The following is a 24,034-nucleotide window of genomic DNA, read 5'->3' as shown; positions in this document are numbered from 1 at the left end:
AGATTGTATGACTGGGTGCTGCTGGGGAGTTGGTAGTGAATGGAGGAGGAGGCGAGTGTGTGACTGGGTGCTGCTGGGGTGTTGGTAGTGAATGGAGGAGGAGGAGAGTGTGTGACTGGGTGCTGCTGGGGTGTTGGTAGTGAATGGAGGAGGAGGAGAGTGTGTGACTGGGTGCTGCTGGGGTGTTGGTAGTGAATGGAGGAGGAGGAGAGTGTGTGACTGGGTGCTGCTGGGGTGTTGGTAGTGAATGGACGGAGGTGGAGAGTGTATGACTGGGTGCTGCTCGGGTGGTTGGTAGTGAATGTGGTTTAGGGGTAGTGTGGGAGTGCTGCTGGGACAGGGGTGTTGGTAGTGAATGTGGTTTAGAGGTAGTGTGTGTGAGTGCTGCTGGGACAGGGGTTTTGGTAGTGAATGTGGTTTAGGGGTAGTGTGTGTGAGTGTTGCTGCGACAGGGGTGTTGGTAGTGATTGTGGTCTAGGGGTAGTGTGTGTGAGTGCTGCTGGGACAGGGGTGTTGGTAGTGATTGTGGTCTAGGGGTAGTTTGTGTGAGTGCTGCTGGGACAGGGGTGTTGGTAGTGATTGTGGTTTAGGGGTAGTGTGTTTGAGTGCAGCTGGGACAGGGGTGTTGGTAGTGAATGTGGTTTAGGGGTAGTGTGTGTGAGTGCAGCTGGGACAGGGGTGTTGGTAGTGAATGTGGTTTAGGGGTAGTGTGTGAGTGCAGCTGGGACAGGGGTGTTGGTAGTGATTGTGGTTTAGGGGTAATGTGTGTGAGTGCTGCTGGGACAGGGGTGTTGGTAGTGATTGTGGTCTAGGAGTAGTGTGTGTGAGTGCTGCTGGGACAGGGGTGTTGTTAGTGATTGTGGTCTAGGGGTAGTGTGTGTGAGTGCTGCTGGGACAGTGGTGTTGGTAGTGATTGTGGTCTAGGGGTAGTTTGTGTGAGTGCTGCTGGGACAGGGTTGTTGGTAGTGAATGTGGTTTAGGGGTAGTGTGTGTGAGTGCTGCTGGGACAGGGGTGTTGGTAGTGAATGTGGTTTAGGGGTAGTGTGTGTGAGTGCTGCTGGGACAGGGGTGTTGGTAGTTAATGCAAATGGAGAGGGGGGGGAGGGCACCAAAATCTTCTCACCTTGGGCCTGATTCAGACCCTCTCGCTCGCAAGTGGCTCGATGGCCGGCAGCATGAGCACTGCACGTGCGCGAGCCCTGGAGCAAGCAAGAAATTACTCGCTCCGGGGCTTGTAGCAAACGGGGTGGCTGTCAATGTTGATCGACAGCTCGCCCCATTTTGTAGGCGGGCAAGGGGGCTGGCTGGCCAAATGGAGGCGTTCCCGAAGGAACACCTGCCATTTGAGGGCGGCCCTACTGAAATCACCAGTGATGTCAGTAGTGAGCTTCCGGCTCTATTAGAGCCGGAAGCTCACTGGGGCTTGCGGCAGACGAGACCCTACCACAAGGGTCTCATCGCAAGTCCGATGGTCGTGACCATTGCGACCATCACCTGGACGCTCGCAAGAGCTGTGGGTGGTCATCCACAGCTTAGTGAGCAGCAGGAAGGCTGGTCAAAAAAAAATGCCCTTCAGACCTACGAGCTGCCTCTGGCAGCGAGCGGGTCTGAATCAGGGCCCTTGTCCTGGAACGAACTTATGCCACTGTATTATATTAAGCTTATAGTGTTTTTCATCAAAATGTTTTTTTTCCCAAGTGTAGTGAGATTTTTATAGCATAATTTTTCCGCATTTCATTAGCTTTATCTACACCTGGCTTTAAGGGACTGTGAAATGACTAATCATTTTCTTAATTTTACCCTCAGGTTAAATACTATTTTACACCAGGTATCTTTTATTGGATCAGTAGTGCATTCTGGGGTATTATTTAGATAAAACACTATTTTACACCAGGTATCTTTTATTGGATCAGTAGTGCATTCTGGGGTATTATTTAGATAAAACACTATTTTTCACCAGGTATCTTTTATTGGACCAGTAGTGCATTCTGGGGTATTATTTAGGTAAAACACTATTTTGCACCAGGTATCTTTTATTGGACCAGTAGTGCATTCTGGGGTATTATTTAGGTAAAACACTATTTTGCACCTGGTATCTTTTATTGGACCAGTAGTGCATTCTGGGGTATTATTTAGGTAAAACACTATTTTGCACCAGGTATCTTTTATTGGACCAGTAGTGCATTCTGGGGTATTATTTAGGTAAAACACTATTTTGCACCAGGCATCTTTTATTGGATCAGTAGTGCATTCTGGGGTATTATTTAGGTAAAACAGTATTTTGCACCAGGTATCTTTTATTGGACCAGTAGTGCATTCTGGGGTATTATTTAGGTAAAACACTATTTTGCACCAGGCATCTTTTATTGGACCAGTAGTGCATTCTGGGGTATTATTTAGGTAAAACACTATTTTTCACCAGGTATCTTTTATTGGACCAGTAGTGCATTCTGGGGTATTATTTAGGTAAAACACTATTTTGCACCAGGTATCTTTTATTGGACCAGTAGTGCATTCTGGGGTATTATTTAGGTAAAACACTATTTTGCACCAGGTATCTTTTATTGGATCAGTAGTGCATTCTGGGGTATTATTTAGGTAAAACACTATTTTGCACCAGGTATCTTTTATTGGACCAGTAGTGCATTCTGGGGTATTATTTAGGTAAAACACTATTTTGCACCAGGCATCTTTTATTGGATCAGTAGTGCATTCTGGGATATTATTTAGGTAAAACAGTATTTTGCACCAGGTATCTTTTATTGGACCAGTAGTGCATTCTGGGGTATTATTTAGGTAAAACACTATTTTGCACCAGGCATCTTTTATTGGACCAGTAGTGCATTCTGGGGTATTATTTAGGTAAAACACTATTTTGCACCAGGCATCTTTTATTGGACCAGTAGTGCATTCTGGGGTATTATTTAGGTAAAACACTATTTTGCACCAGGGATCTTTTATTGGATCAGTAGTGCATTCTTTGGTATTATCTTAGCTAACATACTATTTTGCACAAGGTACCTTTTATATTAGACCAGTAATGTGTTCTGGGATATAACACTGGTCTTCAAAAATAAACTTTTTTTGTTTCACAAGATCTATATGAACTGATTCTAAATGTCTTTTTCGTGCTGAATTCGGTTGTGCATTCACATTTTTCCATCAGGCAGGGTTTTTTTGTGACAATCGTATCAAGTTTTATAAAATTAGTACATACATAAATTACAGCAATTATTACAGCATATATTTCGTGCCCAGTTCTTAGCCAATTCACCAACTTTACACCTCAAGTAAAGTTCAAAACACTTTTTTACAAATAGCGTGAAATTTCGCCTCTGAGATTTGAAGGTTACTTCACCGCACACATAACAGAAATTGTCTGGATGATTTAATCACTTTCTTGGCATTATTGAACATTTTCTGACAACTAATACAACAAATACTTGTGCTTACAGGATTCTCTATGGTGACAGACCTCCAGGGGTCACAGGAGAATGTGCTGAGCCCTGATTGGAGGAACCCAGCACACATGCCCCTCTGACCTAACCACAGGGTGGTGGCTACACCAACAGGTCAGGCTGCATGGAGGAGGAGGAGGAGGAGGAGGAGGAGGAGTAGGAAGCTACTGGAGGTTCCACATAAAGGTGAGAGGGGAGAGTAGGGAGGGACTACAGGGGGACATCTTGTTTGTATGCCCCTGTCTGTCTGTGTGTATGACAAGAAATAAAGAACACTAAAAAATATGAAAAAAGAAAAGTAACTGTCACAAACACACTATACCTGATGGAAAAATTCTAATCACATATTTGAATTTAGAATGTAAAACTGCACTGGAGCCAATATTCAGTTTTCTAGTGAAAAAAAATATGTTGACCAGTGTAATCTTAGGTAAAATACTGTTTTGCACCAGGCATCCTTTATTGGACCATTAATGTATACTGGGATATTATTTTATTTAAAATACTATAATTACTATCTGCAGACTATTCTGATTTAAGGCATGACTTTAATTTAATTCATAAATACATGGTACACCATCTCATCTATCCAGAAAGTCTGCTGTCTTGAAGATATCCTTGACTCCAACCTACAACAACACATTCAGTCCCACACCCAGTCTTGTCACTTACACCTTTGTAATATGTCCAAGATCAGACCCTCTCTTACCCTAGAGGCAACAAAGACCCTCACCCAACCACTGGTCATCTCTAGACTGGTCTGCTGCAGCCTCCTATTATCTGGTCTCCCTGGCTCCCACTGTTCTTCATACCATTTGGTCCTCAATGCTTCTGCTCAACTCATCCTCCTCTCAAACATAAATTGCTTCTGTCTACCCTCTTCACCAGGCCCTTTACTGGCTCCCTTTTTCCTTCATAATCCATTTTGAGATCCTCATACTCCCCTAAATGTTTTACCTCATCTCCCTCCACACTCCTGGCCACCCACTTTACTTCCAGCTGATTACCTCCTCCCACTCCCTTTTCCAAGAATGTGCACATTCTGCTCCCTACCACTGGAACGGTTTCCCTCTCTCTATCATACTCGCCACTTCTCTCCAAATCTTAAAACAAGCTCTCAAAACCCACTTCTTTAAAAAAGACTTCTAGCTCTCACCCTAACTCACCGCCCCATGCTCCGCTCTCACTTTCTTGCCTCTGTCTGTCCTCCCAGCCCCTCTAGACTGTAAGCTCTCACACGCTGGGCTCTCTTACCTCTTGTGCTCCTCCCCTGCCCACATTAGTACCAAAATGTTAGGCTCAAAAGATAGCACTACTTTTATTGATACAGTGACTGCATATAAAATAGTGTCTATATAGCTTGTGTCCCATATTCTGTAATGTTTTGTACCTTTGCATTTTTACCCCATTCTGTTTTGTTTGCAGTGTTTATGTTTACGTAATTTGTAATGCGCCACGTAACCCTTTGGCACCATTTAAATAATGGATAATAATAATAACTACTGGTCTACAGGAAAGCATGAAAATGCCCTTACTAAGCTTGGTCTACATTAGAATGCTCTGTTGACAATGTACTCCATCTGAGGGGGTCAATCCAATTAGGTATGAATGGTCAGATGCGAGGTGCGAGTTGCTGTATTCACTTCGAATTCGCATAGCGAATTAATTTTGCTAACCAATTAGCAACTCGCATTGAATCAGTCAGACTGAATTCGCAACTTTCCACTCGCACCTCCCGGAGGGTGAGAGATGAAAAGGAAAATCTTTATTTTAAGGTTAAAATGTTGGGACACTGTGCTGAACCCCTTGGACAGCCCCCCTAATGATCAATTAGGCAATTGGAAGTTTCCAATTAGCTTAATTAGCCCAATAATTAGATGTAATTTTTTGGGGTAAAAAAACTATTTTCCTCAAATCACCCCAAAACCAACTTTTTCGTTAGTTTAGGCACCCCAAATTTAATTACACTTATTTTTTAGTTGAAAAATAATTGTTTTTATAATTATTTTTCAAGGTGCCCTCAAAGTGCCCCAAAATTACCCACTTGCCTACTTTTTTTTGCATTTTTCGTTTAATTAGTTTGAGATTAAAGTTATTTTTTTATCATTTTCTTGCATTTTAAAAAGAAAGCACAAATCAGCCATTTGACACCATTTCAAAACTTACAGTAACTTCCTAATGGCCACAAACAACCTTCTATAAAGTCCTGCTAACAAAATTATCCATTTTGGTGGGTCCAGGATGTTCTCCCCACATTTTCATGCATTTCTCGCAAATTTCATTTGGCAGTCAATTCGCACACCTCCGCTGCGAATAGGCATTTTTAACTAGATTGGAGAATTCTCGGGAGCGCGCTTCGCTGCGAAGTGTGCGAGTTTCAAGAAACAAACTCGCTACTCGCAATTCGGACCTAATAGGATTGAGCCCTGAGAGTGTGATTTCATCATTCACGGCAAAAAAAGAATGGAGGTTCTGATGCAATTCTCTTAAAGATGGAGGCCAACCCTCAAAATCATCCTTGAGAGTTACCTCTTGAAGTTCATCCAACCTCCTGGAGAATAGCACATCAAAATCCATGTTGAGCAATCCTCAGATTCAGAAGTATCAACCAGGAGAAGATGGGCATGGGGAAGTGCATCAGTCACATGAAGTTCTTTACCACATCTATAGTAGGTGATACCTCTGTAGTGTGAGCATCAATCTCTGTATGCGTATGGATGCAGAATGTAGTGGTTTGTGTGAGACAGTGATGAGCAGCTAGTGACCATTCTCACAGGATGGGCATAGGCAAAAATCAAGGATTTGTTTTTACAAGTAAACACAAATGTCAAGAGCTATCTCAACTTGGATGTATCTCATCAACGAGATATAGCTGCATCGTGTTGCTCATTCCAACACCACTCTGCATCAGCATGAAGAAGTTTTCACAGTAGAGAAGCCACCTCATGGTGGTGAGGCCGGAATTAGGGCAGATAGTTGGTTATCCCCAGGAATCTTTGGAGACCAAGTATGTCAATGGTATAAGAGACAGTAATTAGATAGACACTGTATAGGTAGACACCAGATGTTAGGTTGACAGGTACAAAAGGTCGACAAGGACAATACATCGACACACAAAATGTCGACATGTAAGAAGGTCAACAGGTACAAATGGTCGACATGGTCAAAAGGTCAACATGAAAATTGTCGACACAAAACTGGTCGACACTATTTTTTGTTTTTGTGTTTTAGCCCTAATCTACACCCTAACCCTCCCATTTGATTCCTAACCCTAACCCTCCCTCCTGGTGCCTAACCCTTTCCATCAGGGTAGGTGCCTGACCCTAACCGTCCTTTCTAGTGCCTAACCCTAACTGTCCGGTAAGAGCCTTACCCTAACCTTCCCTCCTGGTGCCTAACCCTAACCGTTGGGGTAGGTGCCTGACCCTAACCGTCCCTTCTAGTGCCTAACCCTAACTCTCCAGTAAGTGCCTAACCCTAACCCTCCCTCCTGGTGCCTAACCCTAACCATCTTGGTAAGTGCCTATCCCTAACTATGGGGGTAAGTGCCTAACCCTCCAGTAAGTGCCTAACTTTAAACCTAACCTTAAAAAAACAAACAAAAAATTCATGAGTAATGCCCCTGTGGTAATGCCCATGCCCCCATAGTAATGCCCCTGTGGTAATGCCCATGCCCCCATAGTAATGCCCCTGTGGTAACGCACATGCCCCCATAGTAATGCCCCTGTGGTAATGCCCATGCCCCCATAATAATGCCCCTGTAGTGCAGCTTCTTAAAAAAAAAATACTTACCTTGTACCCTGCTCCTGCATCCAGCGTTGCGTCCAGTCCGCCGGCTGCTCCTCGGAACTATGGGGGAGACGTCATGATGTCTCCCCCATAGTGCCGTGGGGAGAGCCGGAAGCTGGAGTTCGGGAGAGAACTCCAGCCTCTGGCTACACCGCGTCGCTGCAGAGAAGGAGCCGGGCGCCCGCTGGTAATAAATATTACCAGCGCACATCAGGCTTGGAGCCTCTCTGCAGCACCGAGCTGGAGGTCACTGGCACTGGGTACAGCGTCGCACCCGGTGCACGTGCACCTCCAGCCCCCCCCTAGTTGCAGCCCTGGTAAGAAGAGAAGGTAACTCTTGATTTTGATTGCAAAAAAAGGACAAACTAACACTAAGACCCCTTACTCTAAAATATATTATATCCAGGTGGCTTATGAGGTCAAGAAGTAAAACGTTTTCGATTCTATTAAGACCTATTCAACTACAGCAATGATAGCCTCCTGGATAGAGAAGGTCAGGCGTGTAATTTGGGGAGAGAGCAAAGCCTGGGGGCAGCACCATTGCTCCCCAATGGCTTTCAGGGTGCATCCTAGAAATTCTCCACAGAGCAAGCTACTGTATTTGCTCATTCCAGCAGCACTGCCCCCTCATTGTAACAGCACAACTGTCTGGAGCTCCCGGTGGTCAACTACATCCTCATCTCAGCGACCCTGTCCCCTCATTATGACATCATGATATCACATGTTCTGAGGGTGCATCAGGCTACGGCAAATGAGAAAAAAGTCTGCCTTTACTACAGATTTGTGTTATGATGGGTAAAAATAAATAGAGAGAACCATGCTTTATAAACATATTCTATAATTCTAGTTCTAACAAGAGAATTGAAATACTTACATGTTGGCCTGGGTGGGGTACAGTTATCAGTATAACAACAGGTAATGCTCTTCATAAACTTCGTATCGGTAATGCTGATGCTCCCCATTAAATTACAGTGATTCTTAGGTATACAAGTCGTGAAAAATGATGGAAAAACTGTACAAAAAGGACATAATTGGGATGTTATGAACAAAGAAAATAAAATACATTTGTGACAATGATACACTGATACAGTATCTTCCTTACTTTGGGGCTGATGAAGATTGAATATAGGGCCTGATTCAGTCCCACTCGCGAGCGGCTGTCCGCTCGCAAGTGGGTCGATGTTGTGCACTGCGCATGCGCACAACGGCAGGAGCTCCATCGTGCGCATGCGCCAGATGCGACGAGCGAAGGCCTTTCCTTCGCTCTTTGTGTCTGATCAAAGGGGGCGTGCTGTCGATGTTGATTGACAGCACGCCCCCTTTGGTGGGCGTGCCGGGGGCGTGCCTCCCTGACGGGGGCGTTCCCAAGGGAACGCCTACCGTCAGAAGCCGGCCCACTGACATCACTAGTGATGTCAGTGGGAGTGATTTTGGCTCTGATAGAGCCAAAATCACTCTGGGCCTTGCGGTTGAAAACCTCACCCGCAGGCTCCGGCTCGCAGTGGCGATGGTCGTGATGGTCAAGACCATCGCGGCCATCAAACTGCATGTTCGTATAGGCTGTGGGTGGTGACCCACAGCTATACGAGCGTCCAGGAGGACGCTCCATAATTATGGAGGGCGGCCCTCATTCAGAGCGTGCGCTCTGCTCAGAGCGTACGGCTCTGAATGAGGGCCATAGTGTCAGTTTGCATAGCCTAACTTACACAGAATTGCTATACACATGCTAACACACACAATGGGACCTATGTAGATGTAACCCCCCTTTACGCTCTAAAAGGGATACTGGGTTACTAACTTCTTTGTTACTCCTAATGTACCCACCCTTAGCATTCCTCTAAGTGGTGTACATCCCCATTGTCAGAGCCTCCTCCCAGGTTAATTATTCTGTCAAATGGGCTCACCTGGGAAAACCTTTCCTTGGTTGTATTATAGACTTTGTCATGCTATAAATTAGTATAACTGGACTCCCCTCCACAATATAGGTAAGTCCATATAATGTGCTTATGCTGGTACCTTGCAAGGTATATAAGCCTTACAATGTCAACAAATATAGGGCCTGATTCAGAGCCGCTCGTAAGCGGCCGCTCGTTCGTTCCGAGCGATGTTAGCTCAACTGCGCATGCGTATGGATCGTTATACGCATGCGCGAACCAGTCAGTGCGGCCGAAATTCATGTGCTCGCAAAATAGCGAATGCCTGCTAATATGAGTGACAGAATGAGGCGTATGTGGGTGGTAACAGGGGAAGGTGCTTGAAAACGGGGAGTGGAAATCAGAACGCAGGCGTGCTTAAAGGTCAAAACGGGCGTTTTATGGGTGTGCATATTTAAAACAGCAGCGTCATTGACCACATCACTGGGTTATTTTCGAGTCAGAACTGCTCGCAAAATTGTGGCAGCAAACACCAACCCCAAGAATAGCGAGCAGTTCATACCCTGGTCGATGTACTCGATTAATCTAATAAATAGCGGACATGACGTAGGATGCGAGCGGCCAGGGGGCGTATTTTTCCAAAAAACGAACGCAAGTTTTGTTCGCTCGTTCAGACATAGAGGCGTGAACAGACCGCAAAGAGCGAACGGTTCATTTGAATAGCCACCCCCTTGTTTTAGAACAAACGACCGCAAATAGCGAGTGGCTCCGAATGAGGGCCATAGTCCTGTGGGGTTATTCTTGCAAAAGCCAAAGTATAAGGCTGTGTGCCTGCTTTTATATAGTGTTTCACCTTGCTGCTGTAGATGTTAAATTAGACAATTTGTTTAGTAATTAGATGAATACCTTCCCTATGTTATAGAATGTCACACTGCGAGTCCTTTATAAACTGGGATCCCTTGCACAGAGGTTATAAACTGTATACACTATAGCAATACTCGCTTTATTATGCAGCCTAGCTGGAATTAAATCAAGTTATTCTGAAAGTTATTAATTCAAAGCGGTGGAGTTTATTATCTCCTCATGCTTTATATGTAGGTTGCTTATTATTTTAGATATGAGCTGAGTCTCCTTAAATGTAGTGACTTTATATTTGTTAGTGTACTGAGGGGGAGATGTATTAACGGCAAAATGCGGTAAAACCCCCGAAAATGCAGTTTTCGGGGGTTTTACCGCATTCCCCGTATGTATTAAGCAGCAGAATGTGCTGCATTCTGCTGCTGCGCGCCGCTAGGTAACGCCACCTTCAGGTGGCGTTACCCAATAGAAGCCTATGGGCTTCTTAGCGCGATGCTCGGGGCTGGGAGGGATCCGATCGGATCCCTCCCATGAGTCCCCGCGGCCCGCGTCCTTCTGTGCATGCACAGAAGGACTTCTGGGTGTTCAACCCGGAAGTCCCTCTGCCCGGCAGCATCGCAAAGGACAGCTCTCATCGAGAGAGCTGTCCTTTGCAAAATCCTTGGTACATACCGCGGTAATGAACCGCGGTATGTACGCGAAGTCGGGGGGGATGTACCGCAACGGCGATGTCGTCGTTAATACATCTCCCCCTAAATCTATCCCTAGCTGATTATACAATACAGGGAGCTATATGTCTGACCTAAAGTGAGTGCCAGGGATTGAATGACTCACTATAGGCTCAGCGCTACTGCTGCAGCCTACACACCCGGCCACTTGTGCCCCTCCTTCAGGCTGCTTGTTCCTTACTGGCTCTGGCCCCTCCCGGCTGCTCACGGCTATGGAAGGCTACACCTCCACCTGCTCCATGACGCTGGCAGTCTCTCTTCCACCATTGGCCCCAGTCTGAGCCAGACACTTCCTCCCACAGGGAATGCCCCGATAACCAGACATAGACTTTAAAATACTGAGACTTATGCCCATCCGCACCTTGAGAGGTGGAATGGGGAGGGAAGGGGCATTCTAATGTAGGCCAAAACAAGGAATTATGAATAGATGCAGCCCGGGACACTGAAGCCTGGGAAAGCCATTTTATTTACATGTGGGTGTGTGCAGGTGCAAATAGCAGATGAGGCTGCTTGTGATATATCTGATGCTGATTGGTGCTGCCCTCGTCTCTCGCCATGTGTTAAAGTCAGAAATTGCTCTCTCCTTCAACTTGGCCAGGTCGTCAGTATGAGTGACAGGATGAGGCGTTTGTGGGTGGTAAAAGGGGAAGGTGCTTGTGAACGGGGGAGTGGAGATCCGAATGCAGGAGTGCCTGACTATGCAAACAGCATTTTATGGGAGTGCATAATTAACTAAGTAGTGTCATGGCACATGTGACATGGGAGGTTTTTACACTGACTTGATCGTAGTGCTTAAGAGAGGGTATGGTCAACTTTAAGGTCTACGACCAGCTCCGATGGTTCCCGATGGTCTCGATTAATCCTTATATGCCTGGAGATGACGTGTAATGGGAACGAGAAGGCGGCGTATTTTTAGTCTTACGGCCGCATCCTCCCCTCGCTCGTCCAGCTAACGATCCCATCTTAACGACGCAACTTACGAGCGCTTCATTTGCATATCCTGCCCCTTTTACCTTACGACCGTGCGGCCGCCACGCCCTGACTCTGAATGAGGTCCATTGAGTGGTGTCTCACTGCGTCTGCAATGCGAAGAAGGAAATTTAAAGAAAAAAAGAACTATGCTACACCGCTCGGCAGTATGACTTATTGAGGCTTGGTGTATGAGGACACATATGTAGGTAAAACATTGATTGATTGTAATATATACCATGCTACGCGTAGTCCCAAACAACTATTTTTGTGTTCTTATTGATGTAAGATTAAATAATTGACAGCAAAGATGTCATGTTTCCATTGCTGTGGGCTTTAAGCAAACACATTGTATAATGCTATACCAGTGCATTCAATTGTTTACTGCTAATATAGATGGTTGCCCTGCAAAAGCCGAATTTAGGGCCTTATGGTCCTGTAGCTGAAAATACAAAAGGACCAAGGGGCTGACTCAGAGCAGCTCGCGAGCGCACAGCGCTCGCAAGCGGCTCGATGTTTGTGATCTGCACAGGTGCCGCGTCCAGAGTGCGTATGTGTGAGCCGCGCCAAGCGACTGAAGTTCAGTCGCTAGAGGTCTCGCTACAAGATGGGGCAGCTGTCGATGGTGAGTGACAGCTCGCCCCGTTTTGTAGGCGTGTAGGGGGGTGGTTGGCAAAACGCAGGCATACCCTAAGGAACGAGGGATGACCTACTGACATCACAACTGATGTCAGTAGTGGACTTCCTGCTCTATTAGAGCAGGAAGTCCGCTCTGCGTTGCGGAAGCCGAGACCCTACCACAGGGTCTCGTTGCAAGGCCGATGGTTGCGATTATCACGACGGGCTCCTTGCTGCTCGCACAAGCTGTGGGTGGGCTCCCACGGCTTTGTGAGAGGCAGGAGACAAAACAATAAATAAATAAAAATACCCACATTACCTGCGAGCAGCTGACCCTTATGAGCGGGTCTGAATCAGGGCCCTAGTATGAGAAGCAGAGGAGATGTGACCTATGCTGTATGTGTGTGGCCAGCGTCATGTGGGCATGTGCACCCCTACACTATCAGCCCCGATGTCTCACTCAATATATAATGTAGAAAAATATGCATCATTTTGTGAGCAAAATATATAAAAATTTTAAAACTTATGATTTAAATCTTACTATGCAGGTGGGTGTCCCTTTATCATCCGGGTGCTTGATGATGGGCCTATTTTTATGTGGAGGACTGGAGCTGTAGCCCCATCCTCCCTATTGTTAAACTGGCCCGCCCCTGTGTAATACACCATAGAAGTAGTTTGCCCTGGGAGGGCGTAATTATTTTTGTGGGTCTGATTCCACTAGAGAATTCCATCCTATGCCGATGTTATAAAATGCTGCGGGATAGGTCTGATGACTTTGTCAGACCATGCATCAGTCCTGATGGACCTATCTGTAGGGGTTCCTGACCCCTTTTGTAGATCCCAACTTGAAGAGGCTATTGATGTGAATATTAATTGTAATGTAACCCCAGATGTGTCAAGGCTTCATTTGGGTTCCCATTTGAAAAAAACAAAGGATAGTCCAAATAGAGATCTTGTTGCAGAAGCTACAGAATTTGGCATCTTCCCAAAAAGTGAGCGCAAAGAGGTCAGAAGCGTCCTGTGGAGCAGAAGGGCATAATTATCTTCTGATATCTATGTAGAACTAATTGTCACATTTACAGCTTTGAATAAGCTGCTCCTTGATAAAGTTAAATACTCTTTCAGGAAATGTCATAGCAGATACTATAAATGGAGCAAAAAACATGGGAAAATGTTAGCTCATGTGCTCCGTGTGCAGCCCACTTGGATGGTAGGGAATGACGTTGGATGGTATGGAATGACATTGGACACTGGCTCTTCTTAAGTGCCTAACCCTAAACCTAACCCTAAAAAAAAAAATAATAATGTGTTGATCATTTTTGTGTCGACCATTTTCAAGGCGACCTTTTGACCATGTCGACCATTTGTACATGTCAACCTTCTAAGATGTCGACCTTTAGTGTGTCGACCTTTTGTACCTATCGACCTTTTGTACCTGTCGATCTATTGACTGTCTAACATCTGGGGTCGATCTACTGTAGATATTGTCTAACTAATTACTGTCTATCTACAGTCCGGCACCCGAACAATATACTTGTGCTCACAGTGGATTTATTAAATATCACAAGACATTCAAAGTGATAGAGGATTTTCAGGGGTGGATTTGCAAAGAGACAATAAAAATCAGTGTTTCATCTCATTATAAGTTGGATTTTCATTGGGCACTTTGGCCCTCATTCAGAGCCGTACGCTCTGAGCAGAGCGCACGCTCTGAATGAGGGCCGCCCTCCATAATTATGGAGCGTCCTCCTGGACGCTCGTATAGCTGTGGGTCACCACCCACAGCCTATATGAGCGTGCAGTTTGATGGCCGCGATGGTCAAGACCATCGCGACCATCGCCACTGCGAGCCGGAGCCTGCGGTTGAGTTTTTCAACCGCAAGGCCCGGAGTGATTTTGGCTCTATCAGAGCCAAAATCACTCCCACTGACATCACTAGTGATGTCAGTGGGCCGGCTTCTGGCGGTAGGCGTTCCCTTGGGAACGCCCCCGTCAGGGAGGCACGCCCCCGGCACGCCCACCAAAGGGGGCGTGCTGTCAAACAACATCGACAGCACGCCCCCTTTGATCAGACACAACGAGCGAAGGAAAGTCCTTCGTTCGTCGCGTCTGGCGCATGCGCACGACGGAGCTCCCGCCATCGAGCGCATGCGCAGTGCACAACATCGACCCACTTGCGAGTGGACAGCCACTTGTGAGTGGGTCTGAATCAGGCCCTTTGTCCATTTATAACAATTATATATACAAGATACTGTACTTCAGTGTTTCTAGTTACTACTTTCTGTTGATACAACATTTTTGTATACAAGGGACTTTGCACAAATAGTTACAATTTCTGGCTGATACAGTATCTTATTTTCAGAGATGTTTCTCTTCGAAAAATGTGGCTGTCATAACTGAATATATATTTTTTATATATTGCTGTCTAAATACTTAACATATTTTGGGTTGGCATATTTGTGAATTGTTTATCTAATATTTAGACACACCCATTGCGCTGTTGTAGTGTAAATTACTTTGAATGTCCTGGTTTGCTACCATATTTCAATGGCAGGAAGGGATTGTCTAAATTGTTTAATTATTTATTAATTTATTTATTCATTTACTTTATTAATTTATTATATATTTATTACCATTTCTATTAAAGCCAGAGGCTATATTGTTGTTTTTTGTCTGCCATACTGTTTTAGGGGGTAGTCTTCACCTGAAACTAGACCTGCTGTACAAGACAACGCATAGATGGGTATCCGGCTCCCTGATATTCAGGGGTACTACTATGCATGTCTTCTCATTAGAATCCTGGAATGATCTAGAGCTGATATACTAAAGCAATGGATCCAGATTGAAAAACACGCATTAACTGTCTCCATTTCCATAGCTCTGTGGCTCCCCATGCTTCCCAGCTCTTCCCATCCTACCATTGGCCCTACATTGTCCTGTTGGAGTTCTCTTTGAAAGAACTCCTCCATCTCATCTCCTAACCTCCCCATACTTGTCTTTTTTTATCAAATATTCATTTGTCTCCTGAGTCGGACCTCAGAGTTTTTCGATGTTGGTTGGATGGAGGCCTCTTTTGAGTCCGTCATTTGGTTAGGGGAGGGGCAAAATTACAACCTTTGCTGATATACAGGGCACCTGGAATTTACCTCAGGGGAAATATTGGCGATACTAACAGGTTTGCCACTCCCTCCACTCACTTGGCCAGTCTGGCACCTTTCATGCTGCCCTAATGCCCCCCCCCCCCTCATGCTATTTATTTGATATATAATCTTCTTTCAGAGGATGCGAGCCTCCACATTTTACTAAAACATGGGACATGGAGTTGTGTGAGGAAGTTGGGAAGGCCAACTGGGTTAAAATATTCAGCAAGGCACATGCTTGCTCTCCTAGTGTTGGTGTCCCAGTACAAGTTAATATCCCGTTAGTGTAGGTGTCCAGATGCTCTTTCCAAGATGGAGATTGGTGCACCCAAATATATACTGGTGGTGCTCAAATGCCCTTGCCAACACATTTCACATATGGTGGTAATGCACCCACCTCCATCTGTTTTGGTAGTTCTTTCCATTATCATTATAAGAGAACAGGTTCCTTCTGATCTTTTTTTCATGTTGTTTCACCTGTCCCCCACTCCTATCTCAAGATATAAAAAATCCCTGTTGTGTCACTTGAATAACTCCCGGTAAGGTGGCACTCCTCCTCTCCTCCAACGTTTAGAGACTGGTTCAATAAAATCAATTACTATATAGAAATGGAAGTAACTAAGCAGTTTTTAGAGATACATGATGCCACTTGATGGACCTCAAGAACTCAAAAATCTTTAAGGATATTATTGCATCTCACCCCTCCTAAACCTCCTTTTGGTAAGCGGAACCTTCTGGGTACTTGGCCCCTGGTTTTGACACTGTTTGTGTTTTTTGTTTTTTTTATTTGGCTGGCACTTAGAATTGATTGAGCAGAGCTCACCCCTCTTTTGTTTTTGAAGGATCAGGAGCTGTTCTTTTTCCCCACCCCTCTTTTTTTTCTGTACTTTTTTCTCTCTTTCTTTCCTTCTCTTAACTTACCAAGTCTTTTTCCTCTTTTTTAGTTTTATAAGTACTGAGGGAGGTTTTCTTGATATTGTTATGTTTTTAATTACTTTTAAATTGTCCTGTATGCTTTTGCTATTTTTATATTACAGTATGTTGTCTCCTCACTTCTTATGTGTATGTAGACTGTGATATACATATCTAAACATTTTTTTTTGTTTACTTATTTAAAAAAATTAATTTGCACTAAAATATGCTGCGGGCCTCCGTTGTAGAGTTACCTACCCCACATAGCCTGGTGCTGGATTGTGCATTTAAAGGTTACCTTCCACATTTTTTCTCCCGCTTCATTAACAGGGAATTTGATTTATTAATGAATTACATTGTGATAAGCATTTACCAAATGGCTACTACAATAATGCTGAATTAGATACTGTACTTATGTTATAGCAGTGTTTTCCAACTCTAGTCCTCAGGGACCCTTAATAGTGCATGTTTTCCAGGTCCATCACAGAGGGCCTTATTCAGAATTAGTTACAACTGGAATCACAAAATGTGATTACAAATCCATCCTCAGTTTTGCAGTTGGGTCAGTAGCATACGTAAATCTCTAGCTGTGACTCCCTCCCCTTGTCTTCGGTCCCTTCCCCTTCTCGTACCTGGCTGAGATGAGACTGGATTGTGCCTGGAGGTGTGGTTTCAGTGTGCATTCGCAAAAAGTGAAAAATAACAGTACACAATGCAATCGCATTACAGTTAACGGCTGGATAGAGCAGATAATAGCTAATTGGAATGAATCCTGTAACATGCGAATAGGAGATTATGCAATTAGGATTTTTTTAAGTGATTTCGTTTTAATGACAAAACTTTAGAATACATGTGTAGGCTTCCCATCCTGAACTGAGTATGAAGCATTATTTATTTGTGTAAAGCGAGTATGTAGTGACTTAGGCATCAGGTTTTACAGTTTGAAACCAATAGCACAGACTTGGATTGAGGTCCAGAATCACAAATTAAATAATTATTACCAGCTGTAGTTCTTTTAGCAGATATGCTAAACATGCATGGTTAGGGTTCCCAGAGGACTGGAGATGGGAAACATTGTATTACAGGCCATCAAACATGACCCTTTCCACCATTACCCATTACCTGGGTAAGCTGAGGGGGTCAAACATCCCCTATAGTAGTGTTACTATGGAGGACAAATGCCCCCCTTTGTAGCATGCAGTGCATAGTATTTTCTTAGGGGGTGTGTGGTCATGCCTCACCAATTGGCCACTGCCCCATTACCTGGGTATCATTTAGCTCTCCGTTGCCCTGCCACTAGATACAAAATGCTCTGCTCCTGAACTTCCCACATAATTTACAATTGTAGTCACATTTGGTGAACTGAGTAATTGATGAGAAGGGTAAACTTTAATCAAAAAATTAGCAGGACATTCTGGAGCAGAGGATTTTCTACCTGCTGGAAGGGGGCATGTTGGCGTCTATGGTGTAATAATAGTGCAATACAATAACATTGTGAATGTCTGGGGAGCTATATTTACTAAAGTGAGGGTTTTTAAAAGTGGAGATGTTGCCCATAACAACCAATCAGATTCTCGCCACTTTCTTCTACAAGGTGCTAGATAAATATTATGTAAAATCTGGCCAACATTTCCACTTCTGAAAATTTGCCCTTTAGTAAATATACCCATGGATGTCAAGATAACACTTTCTTTTCTCATTTCAAAGCACGTTCAGAAGATACAGGTAATTTAATTAACTAAAATCAAAGCCATACTTTACAATTTCCGATGTTATTTGAGTCACAGACTTTGTATAACATACCCTCAAGTGTAAGGGTAGTTCCACAGGCGTTATCTGCTGGGCATGTTATGGTTTTTCCAAAACAGGATTCGTAATCAATACTATCACATTGTTTGCATGTGAGAGAAAAACCTGCAATTGGAAAGGGAAAACAGATGGAACAAAAGGAAACTGGGTAACAATTATTTTTTTGTTACAGGTTTTGTGATAAGTGTTGCAGGTACTGTATAAAAAAAAATATATATATAAATATATATATATATATATATATATATATCCATTGCGCTCTACAGAATAAATAGGTGCACAGATGCAGTGCAAATTTTAACAAGGATTTTACATTTAGTTTTAGTAATAAATTTACTAAGGGTCGATTTGACTTTCGTTTTGTAGTTCGATTTAGCTCACCTCAAACCGACTCAAATCGACAGTTCAAATCCCTCATTTACTAACATTCGATTTGAGAAGCATTTCTCAAATGGAATTTGATTTGGTTCAGTTTGGAACAGTGATTTGCTGTTCAGTTTGACATGTTCATGTACAAATCGAGCAGCAAATCCCACTTCAAACTGAACTGCAAATCCCCATCTGAATCGAACTGCTACATGCTTTCACTTTCAGCACGAGCAGTTAGTTTTCACACAGATACATCCATACATCAGTGAGATGCCTGCATGTATCTTATTGTAACTAGCTTAGAAAGAGTTAAATGTGAAATAAAAATGACATGGGGCCCCCCCTAAAACAGAACCAGCCCCGGACTTTTCATAGCCAGTCCTGGCTGTCTAAGTACAGGGGAAACAATACGTAGGATTCCACTGTACTTAGTACAACCAGTACTGGGCTCAGGGAACCAGTCCTGGTTCTGGACTTACAGGGAAAAAATTGCATAGGGTTCCCATGTAAGCTCCAGAACCAGCACTGGACCATTTCTAGCAGGGGACTGATGCCACAGCCAGGGGAGCCCTATCACTGGGCCCCCCAGCTGCAGCATCAGCCCTGACCACTAGTCAGCCCAGCCCAGGGATCCCTGGAGAGTTGGGGACCCCCAATAAAGGGGTTCATCTTTCCATGGCATCACTCCCTTTGGTCACAGATTCCTTATTTGCTTCAGTAACAAGTACCTTATGGGCAGAGCCAGCCCTAGCCAAATTAGTGCCCTAGGCAAGATTTTGGGTGGTGCCCACCCATAGGATCCTGAAAAAGTGGGTGGCCTCACAGAAGGGGCATGGTCTCACTGTGCTGTGGCCCCTTCCCCATTGCGCTGCGCTCCCAGACCCAGCACAGATCACAGGACAGCACACATCACCCAGCACAGCACCCTTCTACCAGCACAGATCACAGCACAGTACCCCTCACCCAGCACCCATCCCAGCACAGCACCCCTCACCCAGCAAAGCACCCCTCTCCCAGCACAGCACCCATCACCCCTCTCCCAGCACAGCACCCGCGCTAACCACTAGCCGTCATCCAGGTGCCTCATCCCCACAAACCGCCGCTGCCCGCTCATTGTTTGCTGGTGCCAGGTCAGATGGACGCTGCACAGTGACAGTGGCAGCTGCCAGAATCTCTGCCCAGCCAACAACTGGTGCCCCGGCCGTGCATGCCCCAAACCGCTGCCGGCCCTAGATGGGCTTGGGTGCCCTTATTCAATCCAAATGCTCTAGGCATTTGCTTAGTTTGTCTATGCCTAGGGCCGGCTCTGATTATAGGAGACATAACTGCCCCTAATTATAGGAGCAAATTAACAGAAAGGACTTTGCTACATGAAGATTTAACTTTTTTTCTTTTAATTAATGACCATAATAATGGTAAAATGTAATGTTAGTAGAGATCTGCACGGACCCCGTGTTTTGGTTTTGGTTCTAATTCATCGTCATGTTTTGGTTTTGGTTAAGGAACTCGATTTTTTTAAATTTAATTAATAACAACAGCTAAAATTATTTAATAATGGTGGCACACTAATGATGTTATTTTTTATAAAACAGTGCCTGAACACACAACACGGTGCCTGAACACACAACACAGTGCCTGAACACACAACACAGTGCCTGAACACACAACACAGTGCCTGAACACACAACACGGTGCCTCTCACAGGGCTTTTGGTAACGGCACCCTAATGACATTATTTTTTACCACAGTGCCTGAACACACAACATAGTGAATCACAGCACTTCTAGTCTGAACACAACAGTTTTATTTGAATATTTTTTTGTGACAATGCCTAAACACACAACAGTTTTATTTCATTATTTCTTAACACAGTGCCTGATCACACAACATTTTTATTTTGAATATTTTTTTAACACAGTTCCCAAACACACAACACGGTGCCTCACACTGCTTCTAGTAATGACACCCTAATAATGTTATTTTTTAACACAGTGCCTGAACACACAACAGTTTTAATTTAATATTTTTTTTAACTTTGACTGCCTCAACACCCAACACAGTGCCTCACAGTGCTTCTAGTAATGACACCCTAATAATGTTATTTTTTTTAACACAGTGCCTGAACACACACACCAGTTTTATTTAAATATTTTGAAAAACAGACTCTGAACACACAATATTTTGAACACAGTGTTTATAACATAGTGCCTAGCCCTAAACACATAACACAGTGTTAAAAACACTGTGTTATGTGTTCAGGCACAGCTACATTGTATCATCTGATGGGAAATGCAAGGTTAAAAGAGGTGAACCTTGTGGTTCCCATTATAGGGTACAATGTAGTAGTTCCCACCATAGACTTGAATGGTGCTTTCCCACCATTGAAGTCTATGGGGGAAAGTTTGATGGACAGCCTGCCTGCTCATAGCCAATCAGTGGGCAGCTCATAAATATGATTGGCTGCCGGCTCCTCTAATGACAGGAGTCCAGTTTTTTAACCCCTTGGATACCTACATGGACTGAAGAGGACGTGATCTACACTAGGAAAAGGTGAGTATGGATTTTGTTTTTACAGGTTACGTGGATGCTACTGTACATGGAGATGAGGACATGAATGGCTACAGGGATTATAGTTGAGTATGTGTGAGTGTGAGTGTGAGTAAGTGAGTGAGTAAATGAATGAGTGCATGTCAAATAAAATAATAAAACCTTTGGTGCTCGTGTACTGTGTTTATTTTAACATTTATTTTGCAGGTGAACTAGAGGTACCAGCGGGTCCTTAATGCCCGCATGCTGGTACTTGTGGTTCTATAAGTACCAGCATGTGGGGAGGCTTGCTGGGACCTCTAGTTCTACTGTAAAAGACAATATTATTTCTTCTATTTTTAACACAATCAACCCAGCTCCCACCGCCCAGGGGTGTCAGGATAGCCCCGGGTTATTAGCCCAGACCTGGGTTGCCCTGGAGAGGAAAAATCCCTTTATTGGGGACCCAACCTCCAAAGGGATCCCCAGCCTAGGCTGACTAGCAGTCAGGTGATGCATTCTTTGTAAGGGTCCCCCGGCTGCAGCTTTACACCCCTGCTAGAAAGAAAATAAAGTTTCCCCCTACTCATTTTATCCCCTGTTTTTCCACAACCAGGATTGGTTCACTGTTCCCGGTGCTGGTTGATGAAAATACAGGTGTACCCTACGTTTTATTCCCCTGTATTTTCACAACCAGGAATGGCTCAGAAAAGTCCGGTGCTAGTTGTGCTTTTAGGGGGGACCCCATCTCAGTTGTTGTTTTTATTTGCAACAATTTAATATTTATTTTTAACACAGAAGCATGCACGGATCTCTGGGATCTGTGCATGTTTCTATGTAACTCGGACCTGCTCAGGCTATACTCGCTAGCCTGTATGAGTGTGTTTTTTTACAAGTTTTAGGTCAGTAATAGTGTGCGTGTTAAAAACTTGCACTCTATTACTTTGCCCGAGTTGTATCCTCACAATGGCAAAACATCTGGATGCAAGTTGCGAGGGTGTGAGAAACATGTGAGTTTGCATTACATAGGGTGAGTCCTAAAAAAATAGTAAATGTAATAGCTTTTGGACACTATTACATTTTGCCCCGTATGTTATTAGGTGAAAGACCACTCATGTGCAACCGTTCCAGCAGTACCTACAGTATTAGACAGAATTTCTATTTTTTATTTGTTACTGTAGTGCTCTCTGCAATACAATTATTATTTATATGCTGCAGAGGATATGATATATACAGTATTGTCCTGATCAATAATGCATTATATCCAATATCTGCAAAGTATTCCATTAGGGATAGCCCTTAGGAAAGCAAAATGCATGGACCTCTTCTGGTGAGCTCTTTTTTTTATACTAGTTATGTGATGATTTATGTATCTCAGCTAAGTATCATCTTTTGGTGATACTCAAGTAATCAGTATCGTGTCGTGAAGTTTCTTCCTTACTAAAACACATTATTCTCTTCCGTTGCTTCAGTGCAGGTTCCACTGTTACTCAACAGAGAGGTAAAGCAGGATCGTTGCACATAGAAAATATTACAATATCTAATAACCTTCACCACAATAATGTTTTATACAAATTATTTAACTGGAAACTTGACTGGGTAGACTTGTTTTGCTTTGTGATATTACACTTATGCAGCTGTATTATCCCTATAATAAAACACTTCTATAGCAAAACTATCTTCTTATAATTACAACCAATTTAAAGCATTACTCAATAACAGATCACAGTGTCAACAATATTTTACATAGAACAAGGCAGTTAATATATTAACTTTAACCTCGGGGCCCCCTAAAGTGAGATAAATCAGTTCAGTATGATGGAGTTGGGTGGTGCACTTGCCAGAACGTATTTCCTCCTTCTAGACTCTTTATCAGAGTAACGGAGCCTGCAATTTATATATGTTACACAGCACATACTGTGTTTGCTAAACTGTGCAGAATTAAGGACTAAAGCAGAGGTTCCCAAACTTTTTTGAATCACGGCACCTTAGAGTATCAGCAATGTTTTCACAGCACCCCTAACCTGAAAGTTGTTATTGAGAAAAAAATGCAGTAAAGTAGTAAAGTGAAGTAAATTGTGCTGACCTGTCATCCTTAGGGTCAGTTATGTGGTGGTGGACAGGTTTGAGCTTCTGTTTGTCCAAATATTTACATTACATTGACCATAAATAATATTATTTGGTGCTGGACCACCAACCTGAGGCACACCTGCAAGTGTCCCGAGGCACCCCTGGGTGCCACGGCGCACAGTTTGGGAACCACTGGACTAAAGTGTGGGGAGGGTCAGGACTAGGCTGCGGGAGTGGGGGGAGGGTTAGGTTTAGGAACTAATGGGGAGGAATAGGACTAGGCTGCGGGAGTTGGGGGAGGGTTATGATGCAGGAAGGGAGGGTTGAGATACTTAAAGAGCGCCTGTCAGGTTTCTGAGCATCAGGATGCACTGTCGGTCTTTTGACCGCCAGCAAGCCGACTGCCGGTCTACCGTATGTATTCATGCTAAAGAGAGGCAGAACCTTATATAGTGTGGAAGACTAGATTATAGAAAAGATGTATTACCCCCTCTCCTCCCTTCCCCCAGAATAGCACTGAGAATCTCTCATTTATAACAATTCGGACCTAATATCTACAGGAGACCAGGTGGTTGGTGGTTCTTCCCCAGGATGGATCGGAACACAGACTCACCAGTCGCTGTGAGAGCTGAGAGGACACACAGTAATCTGAGGAGGGATCCCATCATGATCTGAGAGTGATGCACAATAGAATGTATCAGTCTACTGCAGGGTAACCAGCCAGGTCCTGTTATTATATAGACCTGGGTCAAGGTGCATCTGCAGTGCTGGCAAATTCTCCAAATTCTGCGAATTAGATATAATTACTCTTCTAGTTTTCTTCATTTCCTCAACTGATTCTGTAGAAACTAAACTTATTTTGATGGTAAATGTAGCAGAGTGACAGCCTCCTGTGCAGAGATCTGAGCCTGGAG

General features: G+C 44.0%; 1 protein-coding gene across 1 annotated transcript in view; it reads right to left on the bottom strand.

The window, feature by feature from the left end:
- The window catches only part of LOC148481772 (phospholipase A2 inhibitor and Ly6/PLAUR domain-containing protein-like), a 29,466-nt gene extending 5,681 nt beyond the window's left edge, over positions 1–23,785 (bottom strand). Inside the window, exons 1-4 of the mRNA XM_088453023.1 lie at positions 23,734–23,785; positions 18,150–18,260; positions 11,151–11,156; positions 8,122–8,259 (exon numbers count right to left, since the gene is read on the bottom strand). Of these exons, the coding sequence (XP_088309149.1) occupies positions 8,122–8,259; positions 11,151–11,156; positions 18,150–18,260; positions 23,734–23,785 (307 nt within the window). The remainder of the gene's footprint in view (positions 1–8,121; positions 8,260–11,150; positions 11,157–18,149; positions 18,261–23,733) is intronic.
- Positions 23,786–24,034: the final 249 nt, after the last annotated feature.

The sequence above is a fragment of the Taudactylus pleione genome, unplaced genomic scaffold (assembly GCF_031769625.1).
Source record: "Taudactylus pleione unplaced genomic scaffold, aTauple2 ptg000563l, whole genome shotgun sequence".
NCBI classification, from domain to species: domain Eukaryota; kingdom Metazoa; phylum Chordata; class Amphibia; order Anura; family Myobatrachidae; genus Taudactylus; species Taudactylus pleione.
This window is presented reverse-complemented; position numbering and strand designations above follow the sequence as displayed.